This window comes from Pteropus vampyrus, unplaced genomic scaffold (genome assembly GCF_000151845.1).
Source record: "Pteropus vampyrus isolate Shadow unplaced genomic scaffold, Pvam_2.0 Scaffold23, whole genome shotgun sequence".
Lineage (NCBI taxonomy): Eukaryota > Metazoa > Chordata > Mammalia > Chiroptera > Pteropodidae > Pteropus > Pteropus vampyrus.
Genome location: NW_011888804.1, coordinates 11,687,229 through 11,709,954, shown reverse-complemented (window position 1 = coordinate 11,709,954; position 22,726 = coordinate 11,687,229). Strand labels below are relative to the sequence as shown.

General features: G+C 53.6%; 2 protein-coding genes across 5 annotated transcripts in view; one reads left to right on the top strand and one right to left on the bottom strand.

The window, feature by feature from the left end:
- The window catches only part of RSPH14 (radial spoke head 14 homolog), an 81,927-nt gene extending 81,533 nt beyond the window's left edge, over window positions 1-394 (bottom strand). Inside the window, exon 1 of the mRNA XM_011356089.1 lies at window positions 346-394. Coding sequence (XP_011354391.1) covers window positions 346-394 — 49 coding nt within the window. The remainder of the gene's footprint in view (window positions 1-345) is intronic.
- Window positions 395-3,719: 3,325 nt separating this feature from the next.
- RAB36 (RAB36, member RAS oncogene family) lies at window positions 3,720-19,026 on the top strand. 4 transcript variants are annotated; one of them, XM_011356023.2, is made up of 12 exons: window positions 3,721-3,963; window positions 4,455-4,463; window positions 4,718-4,798; window positions 7,931-8,022; window positions 9,788-9,853; window positions 10,295-10,396; window positions 12,500-12,564; window positions 13,440-13,491; window positions 14,336-14,417; window positions 14,754-14,844; window positions 16,292-16,411; window positions 16,860-19,026. In XM_011356023.2, exons 1-12 carry the CDS (start codon window positions 3,904-3,906, stop codon window positions 16,922-16,924), a joined length of 885 nt encoding a protein of 294 aa, XP_011354325.1. In that variant the 5' UTR covers window positions 3,721-3,903; the 3' UTR covers window positions 16,925-19,026. The 4 variants fall into 4 exon arrangements, with proteins under 4 accessions (XP_011354324.1, XP_011354325.1, XP_023384085.1 ...); XM_011356022.2 differs by lacking the exon at window positions 4,455-4,463 and having other exon boundaries at window positions 3,720-3,973; window positions 9,788-9,914; XM_011356020.2 differs by lacking the exon at window positions 4,455-4,463 and having other exon boundaries at window positions 3,724-3,973.
- Window positions 19,027-22,726: the final 3,700 nt, after the last annotated feature.

Sequence of the window (22,726 nt, the reverse complement as noted above, 5' to 3'; positions counted from 1 at the left end):
GCCCTGTAGGAATCTACTCCAGTAAGATATGTGAGTGAGACTCTGATTCCAGGCAACAGATGACAAGGAGAGGATGAGGGCCAGGCTGGGAGGGACGTGGCCATTTCTCATTTGGGCTCCCCTCACAGGGAAGGTGGGCCTTGGGGACAGGATCCTGCCCTTCCCTAAGGGGCATGGGCTGCAGGAGTCTGGCCGCAGATAAGAGAGCATAGGGGTGTGAGGACACCGGCCCCTGTGAGCCAGACTAGGTGGGTCAGGGGCCCCCTGTCCAGCTCTTATCGGCTCACCTGCTTCAGCGCGCGCTGTCACCGGTTGTGCACGCCCGTTGCTAAGCGACCCAGTTGCCAGGCGACCCCGGCAGCGTCTGCAGCACCTCGCTACAGTTGGCGCCCATCGCGCAGGCTCAAACAGCCCCGCGCTGGGGCCTGCTGTAAAGTGGAGACAATCATACTTTCCGCGTTATTGTGGGGAACAAAGGCGGCTTAGCTTTGTTCATGATATAAAACGTAAAGGAAGGGAAGTGACTGTGTACGCCTTTCTCTGTCCTGAAACTGCGTGGCTTTAATCCTCAGAGTCATCCCGTCAGCTGACAACATTCTCCAGTTTATGACAGGAACCTCAAAAAGGTTTAGTAGCTTCCCCCAGATCACACAGGCTTGGTCCCTGGACTGCCTAGCCCTGGTCCTTGCTTTGCAGGCTGACCACCTGGTAATGACACAAATAGGCTTCTGCAGTGGACCCACCACACTAATGACCAGAACAATTGTGCTTGAAAGCAAGCCAGACTCAGTCATCACCCGCATAAAACCCTCCATGGCTCCCCACTGGTTTCAGGACAGAGTCTAAACTTCTAGCCTGCTACTCAAGACATTGGGCAGTGGTCTCTGCCTACAATGCTAGACTCTCTCTCAATCCCCCAAATAGCCACTCTTTCCTGCAGCCTGGGCTGATTGTAACACTAACCACCTCTTTGTCCTTGAGGACACAGCTTGGTAGACACTTCCTCTATGAAGCCCATCTTCTTCCCCAGCTCCAAGTCGGTAAGTGATCCCATAGCTTAATTATCCCATTGGCACACCTCCCTCCCCTAATTCCCTTCTCAGTTTCCTCCTGCTTCCAGACTACTCCAACTCCCTGAGGCCATATCAGTCCTGTTTACTTGCCTCTCCAATGCCAGGAATATACCAGAAGACTTTCAGTAAGTGTAGAATAAATGAATGGGTAATAGACTCGAATTGAGCTTTACACTAATCTACAAGGCACTTTTACTATCTTGTCACAACAAACTCTTGAAGTAGATAATTGGGTCCATTTTATAGCTGAGTTAACCAAGGCATAGGAAAAGGTGGAGCAACTCACACAAGTTCACTCCCTAGGTCTGAGCCCTTAGTGGTGAAACTCACTAACAAAGGCACCAAGCATCAGCCTCCAGCACACTTAGCTTTGAAATGAAGATAACTGATTTAGATCTGTGTGACAAGGAGTCCATATTGTGATGTGGAGATCTGCCCGCTACTGCGGTCCTTCAAAGGACCAAGTCATGAAGGGTCTCTCTAACCCTGAGCATCCTATCTTTTTATGGAAGGTGGTATAGAGAGCACTGGGCTGGGACTCAGGAAATCTGGGTTCCAATTCTAGCTCTAACTTGCTAGGTAAATCCTTTTGAATGTGTGAGCCTTAGTTTTCTTGTCTGTGCAATCGGGAAGCTGAATCAAGTATTTTTTCAAAACTAAGGTCTCTCAGAATCTGGGTATATAGTCATTTTTTTCAATTGTCCTTCGATTTTATTATTTTTCAATCTGTTTTTACTTTGTTAAATATATATATAACAATCTACATAGCATAGATGTTAATTTGTGAAACATAAATATATAATAACCACCTGCGAATTCTATATAGCATAGATGTTAATTTGTGAAACATAAATATATAATAACCACCTGCGAATTCGCCACCAGAACATTATCAATGCCTATGTCCTCTTCCCCTTCCCCACATCCCGTCCTCTTCTCCAAAGCTAACTACTGTCTCTTTTTGTGATTATACAGTCTTACAAGCACCTCTGGAGGCCATCTAGCCCCACATGCCTCACTCTCCAAACAGACAGTAGCTCACAGGAGCTCAGTGACTCAGGTCAGCTTTTAAATAGCCATTAATTATAACAATTAATTTTGTAGCATGAGCTCTAGAAGCCAGGCATATGATATTCAGGCACCATTAGATTCAGAACGATGTAGATTAAATACTAGGCATGTCCATTCCTTGTCACTGCAAGGTGCTGGACTCTAGTCAGATGCCAATGCTACAACAAGAGCTCTTATTCTTATACCATGATTGCAGAGAGGAGGAGGTGCCTGCAGGAAAGACTCAAAGGAGGAAAGCACACCAAAACACATCAGGGCTGACCTGGAAAGGCCAGAGATGAAGGACATTATTGTATACTGTGTTCCAAACTACTTATTTTCATTTGAGTCTTTTATTGAATAGAGAATATATAGAGACAGAGGAAAATCCAAAATGTGTGAAAGTAAAATGTCTCTTTCAGTCCCCAGACAACAGGTTTTCCACGCCTGTGGCAACCGCTGGTATCATTCCAGAGATAAGCTAAACTTATACAAGTAAATACGATCCATTTACTTTTTCATGTTGTGGCAACATACTTCAAACACTGTTCTCCATCTTTTTTTAAATTTAATATTCATTCACTCACTTAACATTCACTAAATGTCTGCTATGTGTAGGTACTGTTCAGCCAATGCGATACATCGATGAACTAAACACAAAACCCCCTTCTCTCACTGATCTCAGTGGAGGGAGATAGACAATCAACATAAACAATAAGTTATATACTATGTTAGAAACTAGTAAGTGCCTGGGAGAAACCCCAGAATAAGGGGTTGGGAGGATGCTGCAATTGTAAAGATGGTGCTTAGGGGAGGTCTCATCTAGAGGAAACAGTGTGACTACCTGGGGCAAGAGCATTCCAAGCCCAGGGCCTAGCCAGTGCAAACAGCCTAGTACCCAGCCTATTGGAGGAACAGCAAGGAGAGCAATGGAGCAAGTGTAGAATGGGATGGGGGAGAGCGGTAAACTGTAGATGATGTAAGGGAGGAAATAGGGCCAGGACAAATCACATGGGGCTTCTTGGGCCACCGTAAAAGACTTTATTAACTGAGGATGCGAGGAGACATTGGAGTTGCCGAGGATTGACATGATCTGATCTGTGTTTTAACAGGAGATCCTGCTGAACTGGGAATAGAACGGGGGCAAGGGTGGAAGCAAGGAGACCAGTTAGGGGGAGAGAAGATGATGGCGTGGAAGCGAGAGGGAGAAAGAGGACACTGGACAAATTTTCAGGGTAGAACCTACAGAGTTTACTGATAGATCAAGATAAGAGATGTGAGAGGAAAATGTCACAGGATCTTGAAGATCCCTCCATACCAGCATATAACGAAAAACACGAAATATTTAGATAACGAGAAAAAGTCATATTTAATATATTATGAAAATAAATACTTAAACATTTCACATAATCCCTACCAGTGAGCCACCCCCAACTTCCGCCTATGGTAATTATCTGGAAAGTTTGGTGGGAGAGTCTCTCCACGGTCAGCCCCGCCCAGACCCCGCCTCTTAAGCCCAGGCTCCACCTCTGCTGCCCCGATCTTGCCCAAGTCTCCCCTATCCGGCCCCGCCCTCGTCACCATGATGATCGCCCGCGCTCTGGCCGGGTCCAGGCAGCAGCCTCATCAGGCTCCCGCGGCTCCCTCGGGCTCTTGTTGCTATGGTGACCGCTCCTGCAGGCCGCCGTGGGACTCTTTCCGCAGAGCACACCATCTAGACCCCGCCCCCGACGTCCTGGATTCGTCAGACGCCAGCCGGTCCCGCGTGGCGCTCGTTGCCATGGTGATCGCTGCCGCCCGCTTAGGCAGAAGAGGCCGTGCGGAACCTGGAGCTACTCCAGTCGCTGCGGGTGAGTCCACCGCCCCGTCCGTCCCACCCTCGGCCCACCTCTGTAAGAGCGCGTCTCGGAGGCCGGGGTCAGGAGGACGCTGCGACCCCCGCCCACCTCCCACCGCCATAACTAACCTGAATGCGGCCTGGCCCCGAGGCCTCATCATTTCCTGAACGCCCACCGTGGGCCAGGCCCGTGCTGGTCCTGGAAGAAAGTCTGGTCAGATTGGGAAGGACAGCAGGCCTCTGTCAAGGCCACCCTGGTGGGGAGAGGTGGCGGACAAAAGGGCTGTCGAATAGGTGTCAGGGGCCTGGTCATGGGTGGGGTGACAGGCTTGTGTAATGAAACCTAAGGTCCCCCACCCACAGCCCACCCAGAACCTTCAACCCTTAGAGAGTAGGAACCGCTCTCCATTCTACTTTCTGCACCCGGGCCGCGTTGTACAGCCTAGTGTTTGGGCTGTGCCTCATTCACACCCAGTGATAAGCTAGGAGAGGAGCCACTCCTGGTTTCCAGTTGACAGCAAGAGACCCGGGTCTTCTGGACTCCCAGGCAGGGTGGGGCAGGCTTGGCCCTCTCACCCCCACCCCCACCATATTGCCTGCAGAATGAAAGAGATGACCTCTGGCCAACACTCTGTGACAAAGGAGGAAGCTGGGATCTCTTTTTTAAAGCTACTGAAAAGTTAGTCATAAACTTGAGGGTGAGTCCCCAGAGATTGGCACAGCTCCCTAACTCTCTTTCCCCTGGTTGGGTCTACAGGACTCTGGAAAGATGAGGTCCTCCCTGACACCTTTGGGGCCCACTGTGAGCCGGGACCGCATCATCACCTGCTTCCCTAAGGTAGAGTCACTGGGCCAGCCCTTTATGTGTACACTGCACTCCTGACACCACTGCACGTTCAGCTTTCCCCACCTGCACTCACCACCAGGGACAAAGCAAGTGAATCGGGGAGGGCAGTCCCCCACTGACAAAACTCCAGGGACTCGCCAGACCTCTTGAGAAGCTAGGAGACTTGGCGTTGACTTGCCCAAGACGGGCCAGCATGTTAGGGGCAACACTAGGAAGCAGTGTGGCATGGAAGTTAAGGGCACAGACTTTGCATTCAGACAGTCCTGAGTGTGAATCCTGATTTTGTCATTAAGCTGTGTGACCATGAGCAAATTACTCAACCTCTCAGAGCCACTGGCACACAAGGATGATTACTCTCACCTTGGGGGCCTGGCTCATGGTAAACAGGAGTTCCTTTTCCCGAGTGGTGGTTCCTATTGTTCTCATTATTATTGCAGTTATCAAAACAGCACTCCAGTTTCCTGACACCAGATCCAGGATTTTCCATCCTTACCATCCTGCCTTCAATTCCTGCTAAAAACTCACAGCTCTCTTCTACCTGCATTACAATCCAATATTAACTGCAGCAGGAATGCAAATCAGTAAACCTCCATTGGGGGCAGTGGACAATATTTCCCAACACCACTGATGCCCCCACTCTCTGATCCAGCCATTCAACGCCGGGCATTGCAGTAATCTGTAAAGCAGAAAGTCAGACACAACATAAACGTCCTCTGCGAGGGGGCAACTTAGACAGACGTGAGGAGGAATGAGGTGCCCCTTCAGGTGCCGATGTGCAGGGAGAGCCAAAATAGATTGTTCAGTAAAAATACAAGGAAGGGAGCAGTGTGTGTAGCACACTCCCTCCCATATGTGAAGAAAAGGAGCGGGGAGAAGAAATGTATGTGTTTGTCTGTCTACGCAGACAATATCTCTGGAAGGATAGATAAATCAGATCCTGCTGTCAGTGGTTGCCTCCATGTGACTTAGGACAAGCGTGGAGGGAGAAACCCTCTCCATGGAGTGGCCTTTACATCTTTTGAATCCTGTACACAGGCTAGTAGGGAAGAAGGAGGTGACCATAGGCTCTGGGTATTTGAGGTCTGCAACCATCTCTCCTCCCTCTTTTCTGCCTCCCCACAGCAGTTCTTTCTCTACACACCCACAGAGGAAACCTTGACAATCCCCCCAGCATTTTCCATCTCCTCAGAGGCCCATGCGATTACCTCCCTACAGAGCCTGACAGCGGTACTCAGGGATGATGGAGAATGGCCTTGAATGAGTCAAAAGACTCATTAAAGACTATTAAGATGCCATGATACATGCTGAATGCACATTAGTTTTAAGATGAGATGACCGCGTGTTCATATGGGCTGAGGTGAACTACGGAGCATAGCAAGGACGTGGGGAGAAGAGCATCGTTGGAAGCTGCTGGTGTGCTCTGCTATGACATGGCGGTTGTCCCCTCAAGGCAGTTGTCCCAGGTCTCATGGGATGAAGGACTCCCTTTACAGAGCAGGGCACCAAGACAGATTGGTAGGGAGGGCTGCCTGAGGTCACATAGCTAAGTGTGGCTAACTTCAAAGTTCCAGCTTTCCCCTACCCAAGGAGGCCGACTGAGCCATCTGTCCTGTTTCCACAGAAGGTGAAATTCTCTCCTAACCACCTGTGGCAATCAGGGGTCACAGCCATAGCTGGCCAAGTTCATCCTGCACCCCAGGGCCACACCATTTCAGACCTGAGATATTTGCAGTCAGGTGAAGCAAGTCCTTCCCTCTACTCTGTGTGCTTTGGTTGCCCTGTCTCTCAAATTGGCTCACTTCCTACCCAGCCTTCCTTATTACATTTCTCTAATCTCTCCATAATGGTGGTATTCCTATAATGACCACTGTGCCCAGGCCGGCCCCCAGCTGGAGGCTAACATGCAAGTCGACAGGAAAAAGCAGCCAGCATGACACTCTCCTGTGTGGATATGGGTTGCTGGGCTAAGCTGTTCCCCTGTTTTACCCATTTCATCCTCCAGCAACCAGATGAAGAGGTACTGTTAGGAGTGCCCCCACTTTACAGATGAGGAAACAGTCTCAGTCAGGTTTCATAACTTGCCCTTTTGCAAAGCTCTCCGCTGCCTCAGTCACACCTGGAGCTGAGAGGGAGGATGGGCCAGCAAAGCCCATCTCAATGCCTGAGAACTCAGAAGAAACATGGGGGGCTGAGCCCCTGCCACAGGGGAGCTGTGGTCCAAGCTGCACCCTGAGGAACAGAACGAGTGGCTTTAGGGGACAACCGCCATGTCATAGCAGAGCACACCAGCAGCTTCCAACGATGCTCTTCTCCCCACGTCCTTGCTATGCTCCGTAGTTCACCTCAGCCCATTTGAACACGCGGTCATCTCATCTTAAAACTAATGTGCATTCAGCATGTATCATGGCATCTTAATAGCCGTGAATATTTGTTGAGCACTTAGTATGTGCCAAGCCGACTCTATGCTGATGGCTTTACAAACATTATTTTATGCTCCTAAGTCCCTGAGGTTTTATGGATAGGGAGGTTAAAGTTCTGAGACATTAGGCAACTGCCCTGGGTCACATAGCAGCGAAGGGTGGGACACAGGTCTTCCTGACCCCAAGGCTGTGCTCTTAAACCACTGCCTGGTTTTGCCTTCCAAGAAGTGTGGAAGACTAAAAGTGCCTTCTGGGCCACTTTCCATGCACACGTGTGATTATTTAAAAAACAAAAAATGGCATAGCGATTTGTAGAAGGTATGAAAGGATCTTGGAGCCAAAAGAGTGCTTACAGTTGCACCCCTCGGACAGAGACCTGCCAAATGCCCGCAGCAAGGGCACAGCTGTCCCCAGCAAGACCCAGCTCTCCAAGTCCCTGCCTAAGCTCTCTGGTCCACCCCAGTCCCTGCTGCTCTTCCTCTGGACTCACAAGACCCTGGAATCAGAAAGCTGCTGACAAGATAGAGGACAGATGTGACAGAAGGATCAGAGAAAGCTAATGAGGCCACCAGCCGTGAGGTTTGGGGAGGAAATGATGAGAAGCAAGTCACCACCTCTTGCCCTACTCAGTGCTGGAGCCACAGCTTCACAGGATGATGTGCCGTCTACCTGTCAGTCTGTCTCTGTTCCTCTCTCTTTCCAGTGGTACACGCCCAACGCCTGCCTGCAGCTCAAGGAGCACTTCCACGGGCAGGTCAATGCTGCCTGCCAGCGTAGAAACACGGGGACTGTCGGGTGAGTGCTGCTTTGGCCCACAGGGCCCAGGATGTGGGGGGAATGAGTGCATGAAAGGATGTGTGAACACACGAGTGAAGACACAGACTACACTGGTACCTACACTGGTGCAGGCCTGAGAAGATGGGGGTTTCGTTTGACTTTACTGGACACACTTTTCCATACAGAACAGCTTTCCCGTTTCTCAATAAGTCATGCACACGATTTTTCAGCCTGGGGTCTCAGCGTATGTCTGTTTCTTCAGTTTGGAATATTTTTCTTCCTCTTCAGGTCTCAGTATAATGTCAGGTCCACTGGGAGCCTTCTCTGAACCCCCACTACCCTTGCCTCCAGCCCAAGCTGTGCAGCATGCCCCTCCTGTGTGCTCCCGTGCCCCACACACTTATCTCACAGGATTGCGAACTTGCTGTCTGAACTCAGATGCGGGCGAGGGCTGTGTCTGTCCCGTTCCCGCCTCGGCAGCGCCTGGCACTGCTGGCACAGGTGTATTGCAACTCTCACTCCTTTTTTTGACAAGCAGGTACAAGGGCCAGCTTTTGCCTCTCAACCTGAGGAGCTCACAGTCTGCTCAGGGAGCTGGCTGAGCTCACAGGTGTGGGGAGGTCGCAGTGGAGGCCCAGCTCTGAGGTTCCCAGGGCGGCTCCAAGTGAGTCAGGGCTCAGGTCAATGGCCGAAGCAGCCACAGTCGTGGGACGAGAGTAATGGCCACCGATTCAGGAGTACTGGTTCCATACCAGCTGCTTCACACAGATTATCTCCCTGACCCTTCACAAGAGCACTGGGAGGTGGGAAACTGAGCCACAGAGGGTGCTCCCACAATATCTCGGCAGTACCTTTACCCCTTCATCTGAGAAGCAGAGTCGAGCACACTGTTCTAGGACTAGAGGCCACCTCCGAGCAGAGGAGTCATAGCCTCTGCCCTCGCAGGTATGGGCAGGTGAGCTGCACCAGGTCACCAGGTGACGCAGAGGTGTTCTCTTGCCGTCTGCAGGCAGAGGGAGTGCCTGGTCAGATGTTTACCTGTTGAGCTCCTTTAACATGAGCTGCAGGAACGCAACGTATCAGCCACAGCCCCAGGAAAGCTGCCGCACGGAGTGCAGGACGCCCACAGAGTTTGGTGTGGCTGCTGTCTCTGAACAGGGTCCCCAGAGAGCCCGAGAACCTCAGCCAATTTGCCTCAAGCCACAGTCCAGATGTGCATGACATGCCCCTTGACATGACATGCCCCATGGCCTCGTTGGCTCTTGCAGACATCTCCGAGGGAATGGGGGAGAGTGGTGTCCCAGGCAGGGAATGCCTGCTTGCAAGGAGCAGGAGCCCATCAGCCCCAGGGGTGGGTAGGCGGTGCAGACTCTGGCCCCTATGCTGTGTCCCCCGCACGTTGACACTGTCTATTCTTTTAGCATGCTCCAGGTTCCAGGCTGCGCCCTAGCTTAGACAAAACCCTACCTGGGTCTCTTACCTCTGCTTCCTCTGCCTCTCATTGGGCCCTATTCTAATTCTCACGTCAGGGACTTGGGCCCAGCACAGTCGGGGTACAGCCCCAGGGATGCAGAGTTCTCAGAACAAATGCAGGCTCTCTTCCCTCCCCTCTGAGGGCCTGCGATGGGGACAGATATCCCAGCGTGTCTCAGCAGGTGGCCTGTGCCCTGTCCAGGATCCAGGGGTGGCTCATAGTGGGGGAGCACAGGGAAGGAGCGCCCGCGTGTGTATGAAGATGCTCTTGTGACCATGCCTGAGAGCAACATGTCCACGTTCCTCACAGGCTCAGCCTCTCCAAGGTGGTTGTTGTCGGCGACCTCTACGTGGGCAAGACCAGCCTCATCCACAGGTGCGCCCACCAGCCACGCCTCCCAGCACCAGATTGTCAGGCCTTTGCCTGGGAGGCCCAGGTGATTGCCATAGTTGAGACCATGTGGCTGCTGGGAACAAAACCCTCAGAGAGGGTGCGAGAAACTGGGGAGGTGGTGGGGTCAGCAGAGTGTGGCATCCCATGAACCTGGCATTGGTCACACTGTCCCCCTGGGGCCACGGGCTCACACCTCACTGCCCTTGATGCAAAAGGACCCCCAGTTTCTCTTTTACTGTTCCTGACTTGCAGAGTTGGCTGCAGCGTCTCTTCTTCTTGTCCGTGCATCCCTGGTCTGTCTCCGGGGACCGTCATCTTAGCAGTTCTGAATGGGTAGACTTTTCCTTGCCTCTGCACTTTCACTGTCGTGAGTGAAGCTTCCGTGCTGCCTCTCTTGGCTGATGCCTTCCTTGGCTCCCGCAGGTTTTGCAAGAATGTTTTTGACCATGACTACAAGGCCACCATCGGGGTGGACTTTGAAATCGAGCGCTTTGAAATCGTTGGGATTCCCTACAGCCTCCAGATGTAAGTCCCCGACGTGTGGCGCCATTTCCGGTGTAGCTTGTGGGCGAGCTTCCCCAGGACCCCTGGGGAAGGCCTTGGTGAGCTCCTTCTCAGCTGCACCCTGTAATGCTCAGTGAGGACCTGCCTGGACAAGTAGAGCTCCAGGTTTCCAACCCTCCTGCACCTGGCTATCTGTGATCTCACTCACCAGGCCAACAAGGCTTCTGGCGAGTCGCTTCAGACCTCTGAGCCTCTGTTCTCATCTGGAAAATGGGGCTAAAACTAGTCCTTTTGTGCCAGGCTCTGGGAGAGTGAACATGGTCCACGTGCCTTCCTCAGGTCTGACAAACCTCCCTCTTCCCTGCCCCACTGCCCTTGCCCTGCGCCTCCTGCCACTCCCTCCCTCTGTCTGTCTGTCTGTCTGCTTCCCTGCCAGACTCCACGCCGCTGCCTCTCAGCGGCCACTGGCTTCGGCCCCTTCTCTCTAGTTTCCCTCAAAACATCCCAGAGTCCCTATCCCAGGTGCCCACTTTCCCACCAGAGCTCTGGACCTTGCCCTTCCCTCCTCTGGCACCTGGAAGATGCTGCAGGCCTGCCTGCCCTCTCCTGTGTGGCCTCCTCCCCATCCCAGGCTCTCCTGCATGGCCTCCTTCCTCCCCATGCTCCTCTTCTTGGCTACCCCTGCCCACCCTCCCCTTGCCTGCTGGCATTTACTAGGCCTCTGTCCTGGACCCTTCTCCTTTGTCTCTCCTTGGGGTTCACACCTGCTGCTCTGCTTTCGTTCTTCAATCCTCCTTGCCCGCCTGGGCTGGCCCTGGGGATCCGTGGTGGTCAAGACAGAGCTCACCCTCTCCCAGACCTCAGCCCCTAACTCCATTGAGACTGCCCCCTTTTCTGAAGACATCTATAGTCCCAGTGCTGTCCTGGAGCCAGATGGTACTACTGAATCTCACCCAAGAGAGAGCACAGGGTCAAACCAGAGCAGAAGAGGCTGCGGAAAAGCAGGTCTGTGGGACCAAGGGGATCTGGAGCCAGGAGAGCTGAGAAGAGCAAAGATCTGAGGGGGGCAGCCTAGATGCAGAGGGCGGCCTGTGGCTGGTGTCACCATTGTGGCCACAGGCTGTATCTAATTAGCAGGCCCAGAATAAAATAGGGATACTGTCCTGGTTTGACCTCTGATTGTCCTACATTAAGGCCATTGTCCCAGCCACCCAACTAGCCTCACCTCTAGGCTACCCTTCCAGCTCCCTGCCTAGACTCATCTTCAGAAATGAAAGAAAATATGAATGAATTAATGAAAGAATAGAGCCAAAAAATTCTGCATCATGACAGATTACTTGAAAAAATTTCAGACCATTGATGACTTGTTCCTGGTTTATCTACTTATCAGTTTACTGAGAAAAGTGAAATTTCGATCTGTCAATTTTCAAAAGGGTTAGATTATCAGACTCAGCCCCACCTGTTGACCAGGGCCAGTAGATCTCGGCATGTGTCCCCCTCGCCTGTGGTGCGTCCATAGCAGACATCGTTAATCGATTGTTGCATTCGTTTCCATGGAGCCAGGGCTCAGCTTCTCCAGAGAGCCAGAGCTAACTGAATCACCCAGGACATACAAACCAAATCCCTGTTAGACAACCCCACCCTCACCCGGGGAGCCGAGCATCCTCCACTGCAGTGCAGAAGGTGAAGCCACGGCCCAGACACACGTGAGCAAATGGCCGAGCCACACTGGCGGCCTGGACTGGAGCCCCAGTTCCATTCACGGGGCCTCCCATGCAGGTGGGCTTCTTCATCTGCAGAGGAAGCACAATGGGAGCATCTTCCCTCCTTTCATGGCATGGACAGGAGGGACTGAGCTACACCTCCATCCAGGCAGGGGACAGCCATGCCCCATCCCCTTGAGCATGGTGCATCCAGCCAGGGAATTTCCCTGCAGGGCACCCTGAGAAGGGCTCATAAGGAGTTGAGGGGGCGGGGACTGGCTGCAGGCGCTTCCTGAACCCCACGCAGCTGGCTCAGGCCCTTGGGTCTGCCACCCATGGTTCCACTAGCCTGCTGGCTCTGACCACTGTAATTCCTTAATATGCCACCTCTGTTCCCCTTTCTCTCTCTGCCACCACACAGCTGGGACACAGCAGGGCAGGAGAAGTTCAAGTGCATCGCATCTGCCTACTACCGGGGTGCCCAGGGTGAGCAGCGGGTCATGGTAATGCGGGGCCCTCAACCACGTGCAGCAGGGGGCCCCCCCACTGGGCTCAACAGCAAGAAGTCCAGGTCCTCTGTGCAGGCACTGAGAAAGGCCCTGGGCCAGTCCTCAGAGACGGGGAAGCTGCCTTCCTGCCGCGGCCTAAGCTGGCCTCCCCTGTGGGGACTCCGTGGTGGGTGCTCCTCGTGAGTCTCAGCATCAGTTTCAGCTCAGAAAGATGCGTAGAGGAGGAAGTGCCTGTCAAGAGACCCCAGAAAGATCAGAATCTAGTCCAGGAGGAGGTGGGCTGGTGACAAGAGGAGCTAAGGGGGTGGCCTGCATCTCCCTGTTTTCTGCTCTCTCTGCTCCCCAGAAATTGTTTTCTAAAGCTGGTTGTTGCTAATCGCCTTCACAGCCATAACCACCATTGGGCAAGTCTGCCCCACATCAGGCCCTGGACCAAGAGCTTTTAAAATAGCTGCTCAGCCTTAATACTAAAAGCAACAATTGAGAGCTCGAGGTATCGTTCTCACCATCACACAGATGGGGAAACTGAGGCTCTCAGCCATTAAGGCCCTCATTTGAGTTCCCTTAGCTGTGAGTGGCAGAGGGGAAATTCGACTCAGGAGCCCTAGGCTCATCTTGCCCGAGATCCCCCGCTGCGGCTGGGACATTGGGTGTGGGTCAGAGGACGGTGGGAGGGTGGGTCATGAAGGGCAGCAGTGGGGTGTCTCCTTCCTAGACTCCATTGTGGGATCTAGGACTAAGTGCCTGGGGGACCACCCCAGCAGTTCCTGGGGATCGGGGGGAGCCCCCTTATCATACCATGCTCGCCTCACCTGTCGCTGACCAGCTCTCGCCTTTTCCCCGTGTGTGCAGTGATCATCACGGCCTTTGACCTTACTGACATGCAGACTCTGGAGCATACCAGGCAAGTCTGGGACTCTGTGGCCCCTGTGGTTCAGGAAGCTGCCTAGAAGGGCTTCCTGAAACTGGGCCCATGAACTGGTTCCCCAATGGCAGGTGCAAGTGACCAGCTAACTTGTTAGAACCAACTGCCCACAGGCTGCTTGCTATACAGTTGCCTTATTACTCCTCAAGATTTAAACCCATCTGCTGAAAGCAGGGCAGGCTCAGGGTGCACAGTCAACACAGTTACACAGGGCTGGCACTTGCAAGGGCCCATGCTTGCTTTAACGCTTTCCTGTTACCATCTTGAATGCCTTCATAATTGTTGGACGAGGGGCCTGGCATTTTCATCTTGCCCCCCGGCCCTGCAAATCACATAGCCAATCCTGTCTGAAAGGACATGATTTGGCATTTGCTGGCTTGGGCAGAGATCTGGTCAAGACAGCTAGCAATATGACCAATTCCGGGAGGCCATTCTGCTTCTGCCAGGAATCATGGAGCTGATGGACCACAGCCTCTTTCACCTCACTCTTGTCTGGGGCATGGGTTGGGGTGATCGTTACAGCTGATGACAGTGCAGGACTCACCCAAGTTGACACAGAGCAAGGGCAGAGCCACGGCCAGGACGGGGTCTTCACCTCCCTTGGCTGGTGCTCTTGCGACTCTATTCCCCTGTGGTCCAGCCAAGGCCTTTTTGGCTGCCGGACCAGCACCTGCTCAGCCAGCTCAGGTCAAACTGCCCTCCCCAAACCTCCCAGCCCTGGGGAGGAACCAGGTCTGCACCCATCCCCTGGTCTTCCCCAGGCCCCTCTGGGTGGATGGGGCAGCCTCTCAGCCTGCCCCACCCTCCACCCCATGCATTCCAGGCAGTGGCTGGAGGATGCACTGAGGGAGAACGAGCCAGGCTCCTGCTTTGTGTTCCTCGTGGGAACAAAGAAGGACCTTCTGGTGAGCAGAGCGGGACTAGAGGTGCCGGGGTAGCCCCCAGAAAATGCATCTGCTTTCTGCCCAAGTTTCTGGAATGGAGGGTGGCACTGACATGCCTAGATGGGGATTTGAAGACCGCAAGCCTGGGAGCTGAAAGTTAGGGGCGCTCGTCTCAGAGAAGGACAGCTGGCACTCACTCTTGCCTGGGACCACTGGGGTCTCACCTGCGGGCAGGCATCCCCCACCCACCCCTGAGCGGGGGCTACCTGCCAGGATGAGATGGGGAGGAAGGAGGCACCGTGGGAGGCGGGCAGCTACCTCCTCCGGTGTCTCCCTGAAGAAGGGCTCTTCTCCCAGTCAGGGGCAGCATGCGAGCAGGCGGAAGTGGAGGCCATGCACTTGGCCAATGAGATGCAGGCCGAGTACTGGTCGGTGTCAGCCAAGACGGGTGAGTAGGTGTGCGGCCGTCACCATGGTGGGCCACCTGTGGGAAGCTTGCGAATTTCCTTCCTTAGGTCTTTCAAGTGCCCGCATCACAGCCAGCTGTGCTGGTGACCATGTAGGGCCTTCCATTGCCTGTGCAGAGTATCCTCATCTCTAGGGAGACACTGGGATCCCTACCCCTTGGACAATAAGAATAGCAATGCCCAACCCTCTGAGCAGGTCAGTTTTGTCCCTTCCAGGGTCCCAGGGCAGAATTAGCAGAGCTGGGCTTAGAACCCCTGTAACCACTGCCCTGCCCTGTGCCCAACCTGTGGACGCCAGGTGGGAGGCAGCGCCTGGCACACAGAAGGGCTCGGTAACCTTAGGCTCCCATCCCTTCCCCAGGTGTCATTGTGGAAGACACTGAAACATCGCTCATGACCCCAAGCCCTCATCCACATCCCACCTGGTCTGTCCCGCAGCCCCTGAGCCACCTTCCTCCATGGGCCACCACTCACCCTGGTCCCCAAAACATACCCATCATATCTGAGTCTCAGTATCCTCATCTGGGAAGTGGGTGATGCTATCCATCTCATTTTATTTTTAATGGAAAAACATATTTGAAATTGCAAAAGCCGTATGTGTTCACTGAGGAAAATTAATGCGGAGAAGCAAAGAATAGACTTTGAAAACACAGGTCGTTGGGGGCATGAAATGAAATCACATGTGGTGCCTGGTGCATAGAGGCTCTGGGGACTCAGAAGGTGCGCCTAAGCTGTAGTGCTTGCCCTGGTGAGGGGGAGGTGGTGGCAGGGAGACTGAGGGTGGATGCCACAGGTAGAGGCTCCACCTCCAGCCCAGCACAGACAAAAACGTGGCTGGGCCCAGACCTGGTTCCTTCTGCCCCTTCCTGACAGCACCCCCATGCTCTGTGAGAACCTGCCCTCCTATCAGAGTAACAGCACATTCACGAAGAGCTCCCTACGGGCCAAGCAGAATGGCCCTGTGCAGTCGTATAGGTTGCCGGCTGCGTGAGGGTGGTGTGCATGTGGGGGGCTGGAACCTGGCCCTGTGCCCAGGTGGGCAGCCTCTTCACAAAGGCCCCACATGGGGGCTGGCAACATGTCAATCCTCACAGCTGCCCACTGCACAGGTGCTCACAAGTTACAGGAGAGCAGGCACATCCCACGCTCGGTGCACAGAGGGTCCTGAGTCCTGGCTGATCGGGAGAGCAGGCGCTGGGAAGCCAAGGCTCAGAGATTTGAGGAAGCTGCCAGGGCAGGTGGCCAGAGTGGGGAATGGGCTGGAGCCAGGCGGGAAGCCAGGCCAGCAAGCCCATCCCTTGCACTGTACTGTCCCAGGCAGCCCCAGAGGTGGACTGCCCTGACCCTCATACGCACCGGCTCCCACCCAAATGCATCCGCGGGTGAGGGCAGAGGCGGACGGGGCCACAGCTGTCCCATGGCCCCCAGGGGAGAACGTGAAGCCCTTCTTCAGCCGCGTGGCAGCCCTGGCGTTCGAGCAGTCGGTGCTGCGGGACCTGGAGAGGAGGAGCAGCGCCCGGCTCCAAGTTGGCAACGGGGACCTCATCCGTGCGTACAGGCCCCCGGATGGGATGGGGAGCAGGGCTGTGGAGCAGGCCTGTGGCCTAAAACCCACATCCGCCACCCTCCCATCCCCGTCTCTGGGCTGTGCTTCCTCCCATCACTCTGACCTTGGGCCTGCAGCCTCCCTGACTCCACCTGGCAGTGTAGACTCCCCTCCTGACTGCCCTTGTCCACCTGGCAGCCTCCTCATGGGCCAGGCTGGGCATTCCAGCCACCAAGGTTGCGTCCCAGCTTTGGCTCTCCTGGTACCTGCCTGTGCCCACTCTGTTCCGCCACCTGGAATGCGTCCCTGTGCCAGGCCTTGAATGAGAGCCCTAGAGGTTCAGGTTCACAACTCTGACCAGCAGTCACCAGAGAGCACCAACAGAGGGGCCCTGCCTAGTGTCCCTGCAGGTGTCTGGTTCATGCCAAGTGACTTCTCCCTTTCTTACAGGAATGGAAGGAGATCCACCCGAGACGCAGGAGAGCAAGAGGCTCTCCAGCCTGGGTTGCTGTTAGCTGAGGACTATGTCAGAGGCCTCCACTCCCAACACGCGTGAGCAGCGCCTTCTGCGACTGTGGAGGGGTGACATGGAGCCCGGGCCCTGCGACACATCTGTCTGCCCACCATGCGGAGCCCCAGCACTCAGCGACTTCTCTTTAGTGGGTCAGGAGCCAGGAAAGGCCCTCACTGGCTGCCTGGGGGCCCCACACTGCCCAGCTGGTGGGGGCACTGCGGTGATCATCTGGAAGGCCAGTCTCACCTACAGAGTCACCAGACAGTCCTCCTGGCCTTGAAAGGCCTCAGGGCTGCAGACACAGGACACTCGTGCCCACGGTCCGTATCCCTCGCCCTCAGTACATGTCAGCAGTCCGCCCAGGCACTCTCCCAAGCTTTCCTGGGTTGGCCTCCGGATCCTCATCTCAGCGGTCCAGGCAAGCAAGATCTGTCAGAGTTAGCAGGTGAGGGGGCACATCCCTGCCTGGGACTTTTATGTTTGCGGTAGGACTTGTAGTTCTGGGCTTCCCTGTCTGCTGTCCCTCTGCCACAGTCTCGTGGGGTCCTCGGGTGGCCCTGCCTCTCTGGAGGAGGAAGCATGAGGAGGTCTCTCCGAGGGGCCGTCTCTGGCTCCTCCCCAACCCCCGGGTCCTGCCCTGCAGTCAGTGAGCAAGGACCGGCAGAACAGGCCACTTGCGCCCCTCTGGCCCTCCTGGACAATGAGTTCCTCCAGCTAGGCCGAGGGAATAAGACCGCCTGCCTGCCCCTGGGGTAACTCGCAGCTACATCCTGTGAGTGTGGCACTGCTGTGCTCCACCACCGGCAGCCGTCCCCTAGAATCTGCCGGACTGCTGCCCACCGTTGCCCCCGCCCCCCTCTCCCATCACCTGCACAGGAAGGGCCCTGGAATGAGAAAGCGCTGAGCCCATGCCTCTCAGGACTTTTGTGATAGTGTCCCCATGTCTTTGGAGGACCTCGGAGGGCCTCCAGTCCAGCGTGCTCCTGTGCCCACCACCCATCCCACACACCCAGACAGGCAGAAGCAGCTCAGGCCCCCTTCCCAGCTTCCCCCAGAGTGTCCCTCCCCCTCCATGCCCTCGTGTGGCTCCTCCATGGGAGCTATTTGCTGCCCCCCCTACCCACCCCACACTCCCGCAGCCCCGGCTGTGTGCCCACTCATCCCTGCCCACCTCATGCCATAGGCAGGCGGGCACATCTGGACGCCTCCCACCTGCTTCTCGCAGGTGGTAAGCATTTTGCAGGCAGCCATTCTGGTCGGCGCCATCACCGCGCGCCCTGGACGGCGCCCGGCACCCTGCAGTTCACAGTGACGGCCAGACCTCAGTGGGGAAGAACCCTGGCACCCTTTTCTGTTCACTCCCCCTTCATATCTTTAGCTCTTTTTTTATATAGATATAAAATACTTCTTTGTATAAGTCACTCTGAAAGGAATTGTATGCTTATCGTAAAACAAAAAGACAGTATAACGTTTCGCACACAACGTCAGGGTCCTCCTCCAGTAGGTGGCACTCCTGGAGGTAAGCGTTGTTCACAGCTGGTAGGATTCCTTCCGGACTGTTCCTGTTTGTCCTCTCGTTTGTTGTTTAACCAGAATGACCTCTCCACACGCTATTGCCCGGTGGCCCACTTCCTTGATCCCCCACTGAAGCCCTCCCCACACACCACACTGAGCTCGTGTGCTCCCGGAGCAGCTGCCAGTTTTCCTCCCGTGTGAATGGACCAGAGTCCATTGGGACATTTGATTTGCGTCAGCTCTTCGCTTTTACTGTTGGTGCTCGGTGACCATCCTTGTAGTTACAGCTTGGTGCCCTCCGGATTCCCCAAAAAGGCCTTGCCGTCCTTCTGTGGACTGCGGCTGCAGTTTGATCCACTACATTCAGTCTCGGTGGGCAGGCCTCATCGGGGGTGCACGAGGACAGGGTTAGCAGCACATAAAAGTGTCACAGGATGGGAGAGCCTGGCAATCTCCACAGCTCCCTGCCCTCACCTCTTCAGGCCCCAGAATTGAGGGCAATCGTTACAAGCTCCTGAGCTAAGACCACACTGTTTCACGTGCGCCCACCCTCTAAACGGCCTTTTATTAAACTGTCCTCATGTTGCAGCTGCGTGTGCTCAGTCACTTCCCGCCCGTTAATACAGTGTGTCCTCCATCAGAATCGCCACTTCAGTGATTCCACTGATATGACGAGTCAACAAAGATATTCCCTTCAAACACCTCAAAACTGGGCTATAAATTTCTGGAGTGGGGACCCAGGACCACATGCAAGCACTTCAGAAAAATTTTGTCCCACTGCCCCATTTTCCCTGGCTCCTTTCCCACGCCTTCTCTGCTCTCTGAGCCCAGCTGTTGCCCTGGCGTTCGAAGCCCCTCACTGGCCATCCTGGCATACTCGCCTGGTTCACACTCGTGAACCAGGAGGAGGCCCTGTGAGACGAACAAGGAGTTCCAGGCCATGGGGCACTGCAGAGGGGACACAGCAACCTGACAGGGGGCCCGGGGTGGAATGAGAGAAGGTGTGGGGTTAGGGAGCTTTCAGAAGCAGCGGTGCATGGCTCAGAGAAGGGCCTTCTCTCCTGAGGGGGAAGGGCTCGTGGAGACTGGGGGGCCCTGGGCACACCGCCACCCAAGAAGCCCAAGGCTTTGGCCGCTTCCCTGAGATGACGACACCCAGCAGCTCCCAGGCTCCTCTGCCATCTGTCGTAGAGCCTCCCAATGTCATCTCCCATATGTCAGGCCTTCCCCTGAGGGAAGTTGATCAGCAGACAGAAGCTGTGGCTGTCACACAACCTCCTTCCAGGAGAAGCAGATCCTTTCCTGCCTCCACCCCCATCCAGATGCCTCCCCAGCACTCAGGGCCACCAGCCACCTGTCTGAGCCTGCGTCCTAGGTGACTATGGGAGCTGTCTGTCTGGTGTGCAGGCCCTTCACTTGGCTTGCTCCCCACTCAGTCCTCTGGGAAGCAAAGCAGTCCCAGGGCTCCCTTGTCCCTACAGGTAAGTGACCCCCCCCCGCCCTCCCCCCACCCCGGCCGCCTGAGAACGTTCTGGGCCTCTCACCACTGGAAGCCATTGCCTGGACCCTCTCACTGGCCATGCCCTCAGGAACAAGCTCATCTTACCCTGGGTCCTCCATTCTCTGTGAAGTCTGGAAGTTAGCCAGGACACTCTGCTGGGATTCCCCAACTGGAGTGGCCTCATCAATAATTGATTCTGCAGAAAGTGGGTGGAGTTATAGCCAAGGGGGGCCTGGGTGGAAAGGCCCACACCCTCACTCATTCAGAGCCCAGAGCCAAGAAAGTCCCACAGAGATCCCTATTCCCCACTCTAGTTTGGGGGCTGGTGGCCTGCAGGAGGTGCCCAGCCAGGAACTGTCTAGCACAGCAGAAGCAAGCAGGACTAAAGAACAGCTATATTGATTGCCCCAGTTTTCTGATCTTGCCTGAAGCTCCCTGGGGCTGACAGATGATGGATGGTGGATGACAGATGACAGATGGGAGTCATGTGGCCACATCCTACTTGCAAGGACCCCTCCCAAAGCGGGTGGAGATGAGGATCCAGACAGGGAAGGAACAAGAAAAGGCCCAGGCTTTTGAGTTGGCCTCAGGTCAGTCTTCAGACAGAATATCCTGCCATCTTTATAATGCCACATCCAACAATCCCTCCTGATGATGCGATGGTCAGGAGCAGAGCTTTGGGACTCAGGCAGGCTGGGCTCAAGTCTGAGCCGCTCACTATTGCTGTGTGAACAGGAGGAGAGGTGGTCACTGCTCTTCTTTGAGCCCCTTCCCCTGCCTCTTGCCCAGGCAATGGATGTGAGGGTGGAAGGAAGTCACATCTGTGGAGCCTCTAGCCCTGGGCTGGGCAGCGGGTGAAGGCTGGGTGGATATGAGCCCTGAGAGTTGAATATGCAACCACCCATACGGTGCCTTTGCACGAATTAGAAAAGGGCACTCATGCAATTCCTCAAAAAGTTAAATAATAGAATTGCCATATGACCCAGAAGTGCCATTCCTAAGTATATTCCCCCAAAGACTTGAAAATGGTCACTCAAACAAGTACATGTACACACATGTTCAGAGCAGCATTATTCATACCAGTAAAACATCTACCAACTGATGAATGTGGTCTATCCATATAATATAATAATATTATTCAGCCTTAAAAAGGGACAAAGTACTGATACATGCTACAACATGATGAATCTTGAAAACATGCAAAGTGAAAGAAGCCAGTCACAAAGAACCACATTTTGTAAGATGCCATTTATGTGAAATATACAGAATAGGTAAATTCATAGAGACAGAAAGTAGATTGGTGGTTGCCAGGGGCTGGTGAGGGGGGGAAATAGGGAGCACTGCTTAGTGGGTGAGGGGTTTCCTTTTGGGACGATGAAAATATTTTTGAACTAGATACAAGTTATGGTTGCACAACGTTGTGAATTTCCTACATGCCTCTGAATTGTTCACTTTGAAATGGTTAATTTTATGTTATGTGAATTTCACCTCAATTTTTAAAAAAGTACTTGTTGTTTAAGGCATTTGATGTCCACCTGTTAGAAAACTGTTATAAACTGATTTTGTAAGCGCAAGACACCTTTTATAATTGCTGTCACCGCCAGGATTCGTATTTGCCAGACCTATGCTGGGAATGGTGTCCCCCTGTGACATGTGCCCTAGTGCAGTTCACATCTTGCCCAACTGTAGGTGGCAGCCTTGCTTGGAAAGCCCTCAAGGAGGGCAGGGGTGGTCAGTCCATTTTATACTGAACAAACGGGCATTTAAAGAATCAGTCAGTCTCTTACTTGTTTCATGATAGTGAGACCTTCTGACTTTGGAATGAGGCTCTGGAGCTGGAAAACTGGATCTCAAGCCTGCCTGCAGCTGAAGGGCTGGGTGACCTAGGAACATTTCTTCATCTGTGAGGTGGAGGCAAGTTCCTGGGCTAGTGGGAGGGTTGAGGAGATGCTAGAAAAATGCTCATCTTTAGAGGTCAGTGAGCAAGATGAGATGCTGCTTAATTTATTCTCAAGGATTTTTGTTTTTAATATAACAGTTTTATTGAGATATAATTCACATACCATACAATTTACCCATTTCAAACATACAATTTAATGGTTTTTAGTACATTCACAAGGTTTTGCAACCACCACTCTCTAGTTCTAGAAACGTTTTTAAAAGGACCTCGGTGACCATTAGCGATCACTCCCGATTCCTCTCATACCCCTACAAGATCAATTCTATAGATTTGTCTATTCTGGACATTTCATGTGAAGGGAATCATACAATACATGACCTTTTATGAATGGCTTCTTTCACTTAGCACTATATTTTCAAGGTTCTTCCATGTTGTAGCATGTGTCTGTATTGCTATAATAATATTTATCGTATAGATGTACTACTTTCTGTTTATCCATTCATCTGTTGATGGACGCTTGGATTGTTTCCATCCCCAGGGTTTTGAGACATGGAAAGTTCTGTTCTCTCCAGAAGAGGGCGCTGTTGGGTCCCAGCCTCTCCTCCCCTTCCTGCCAAAAGGGCAGCCTTAGGGAAGTGTTTGCTGGAACCTTGGTCTGCGCTTATGGATGACTAAGGGCTGCTGCTGAGGTGGGTGTGTGTGTGTGTGTGCGTGTGTGTGTGTGTAAGTGTAATAAATTACAGAGCCATGTGACCACATCTCAGAAAATGAAGAAAATTGAGGGGAGACATCACCAATAATCCCTGTCCCATTTTAGTGTTTAGATGAAAAAAAAACAAAAAAAAACAACACCTATTGGGAGTAATGGAAATGTCTGTTATCTGATT

What these genes read in the sequence shown, in the direction of transcription:
- RAB36 (XM_011356023.2), top strand. Translation starts at nt 3,904, where the DNA reads ATGGTGATCGCTGCCGCCCGCTTAGGCAGAAGAGGCCGTGCGGAACCT. An exon ending in ATTCCCTACAGCCTCCAGAT is followed by an intron (nt 10,397 to 12,499) that starts GTAAGTCCCCGA and finishes GCCACCACACAG; the next exon opens with CTGGGACACAGCAGGGCAGG. An exon ending in GAACAAAGAAGGACCTTCTG is followed by an intron (nt 14,418 to 14,753) that starts GTGAGCAGAGCG and finishes CTCTTCTCCCAG; the next exon opens with TCAGGGGCAGCATGCGAGCA.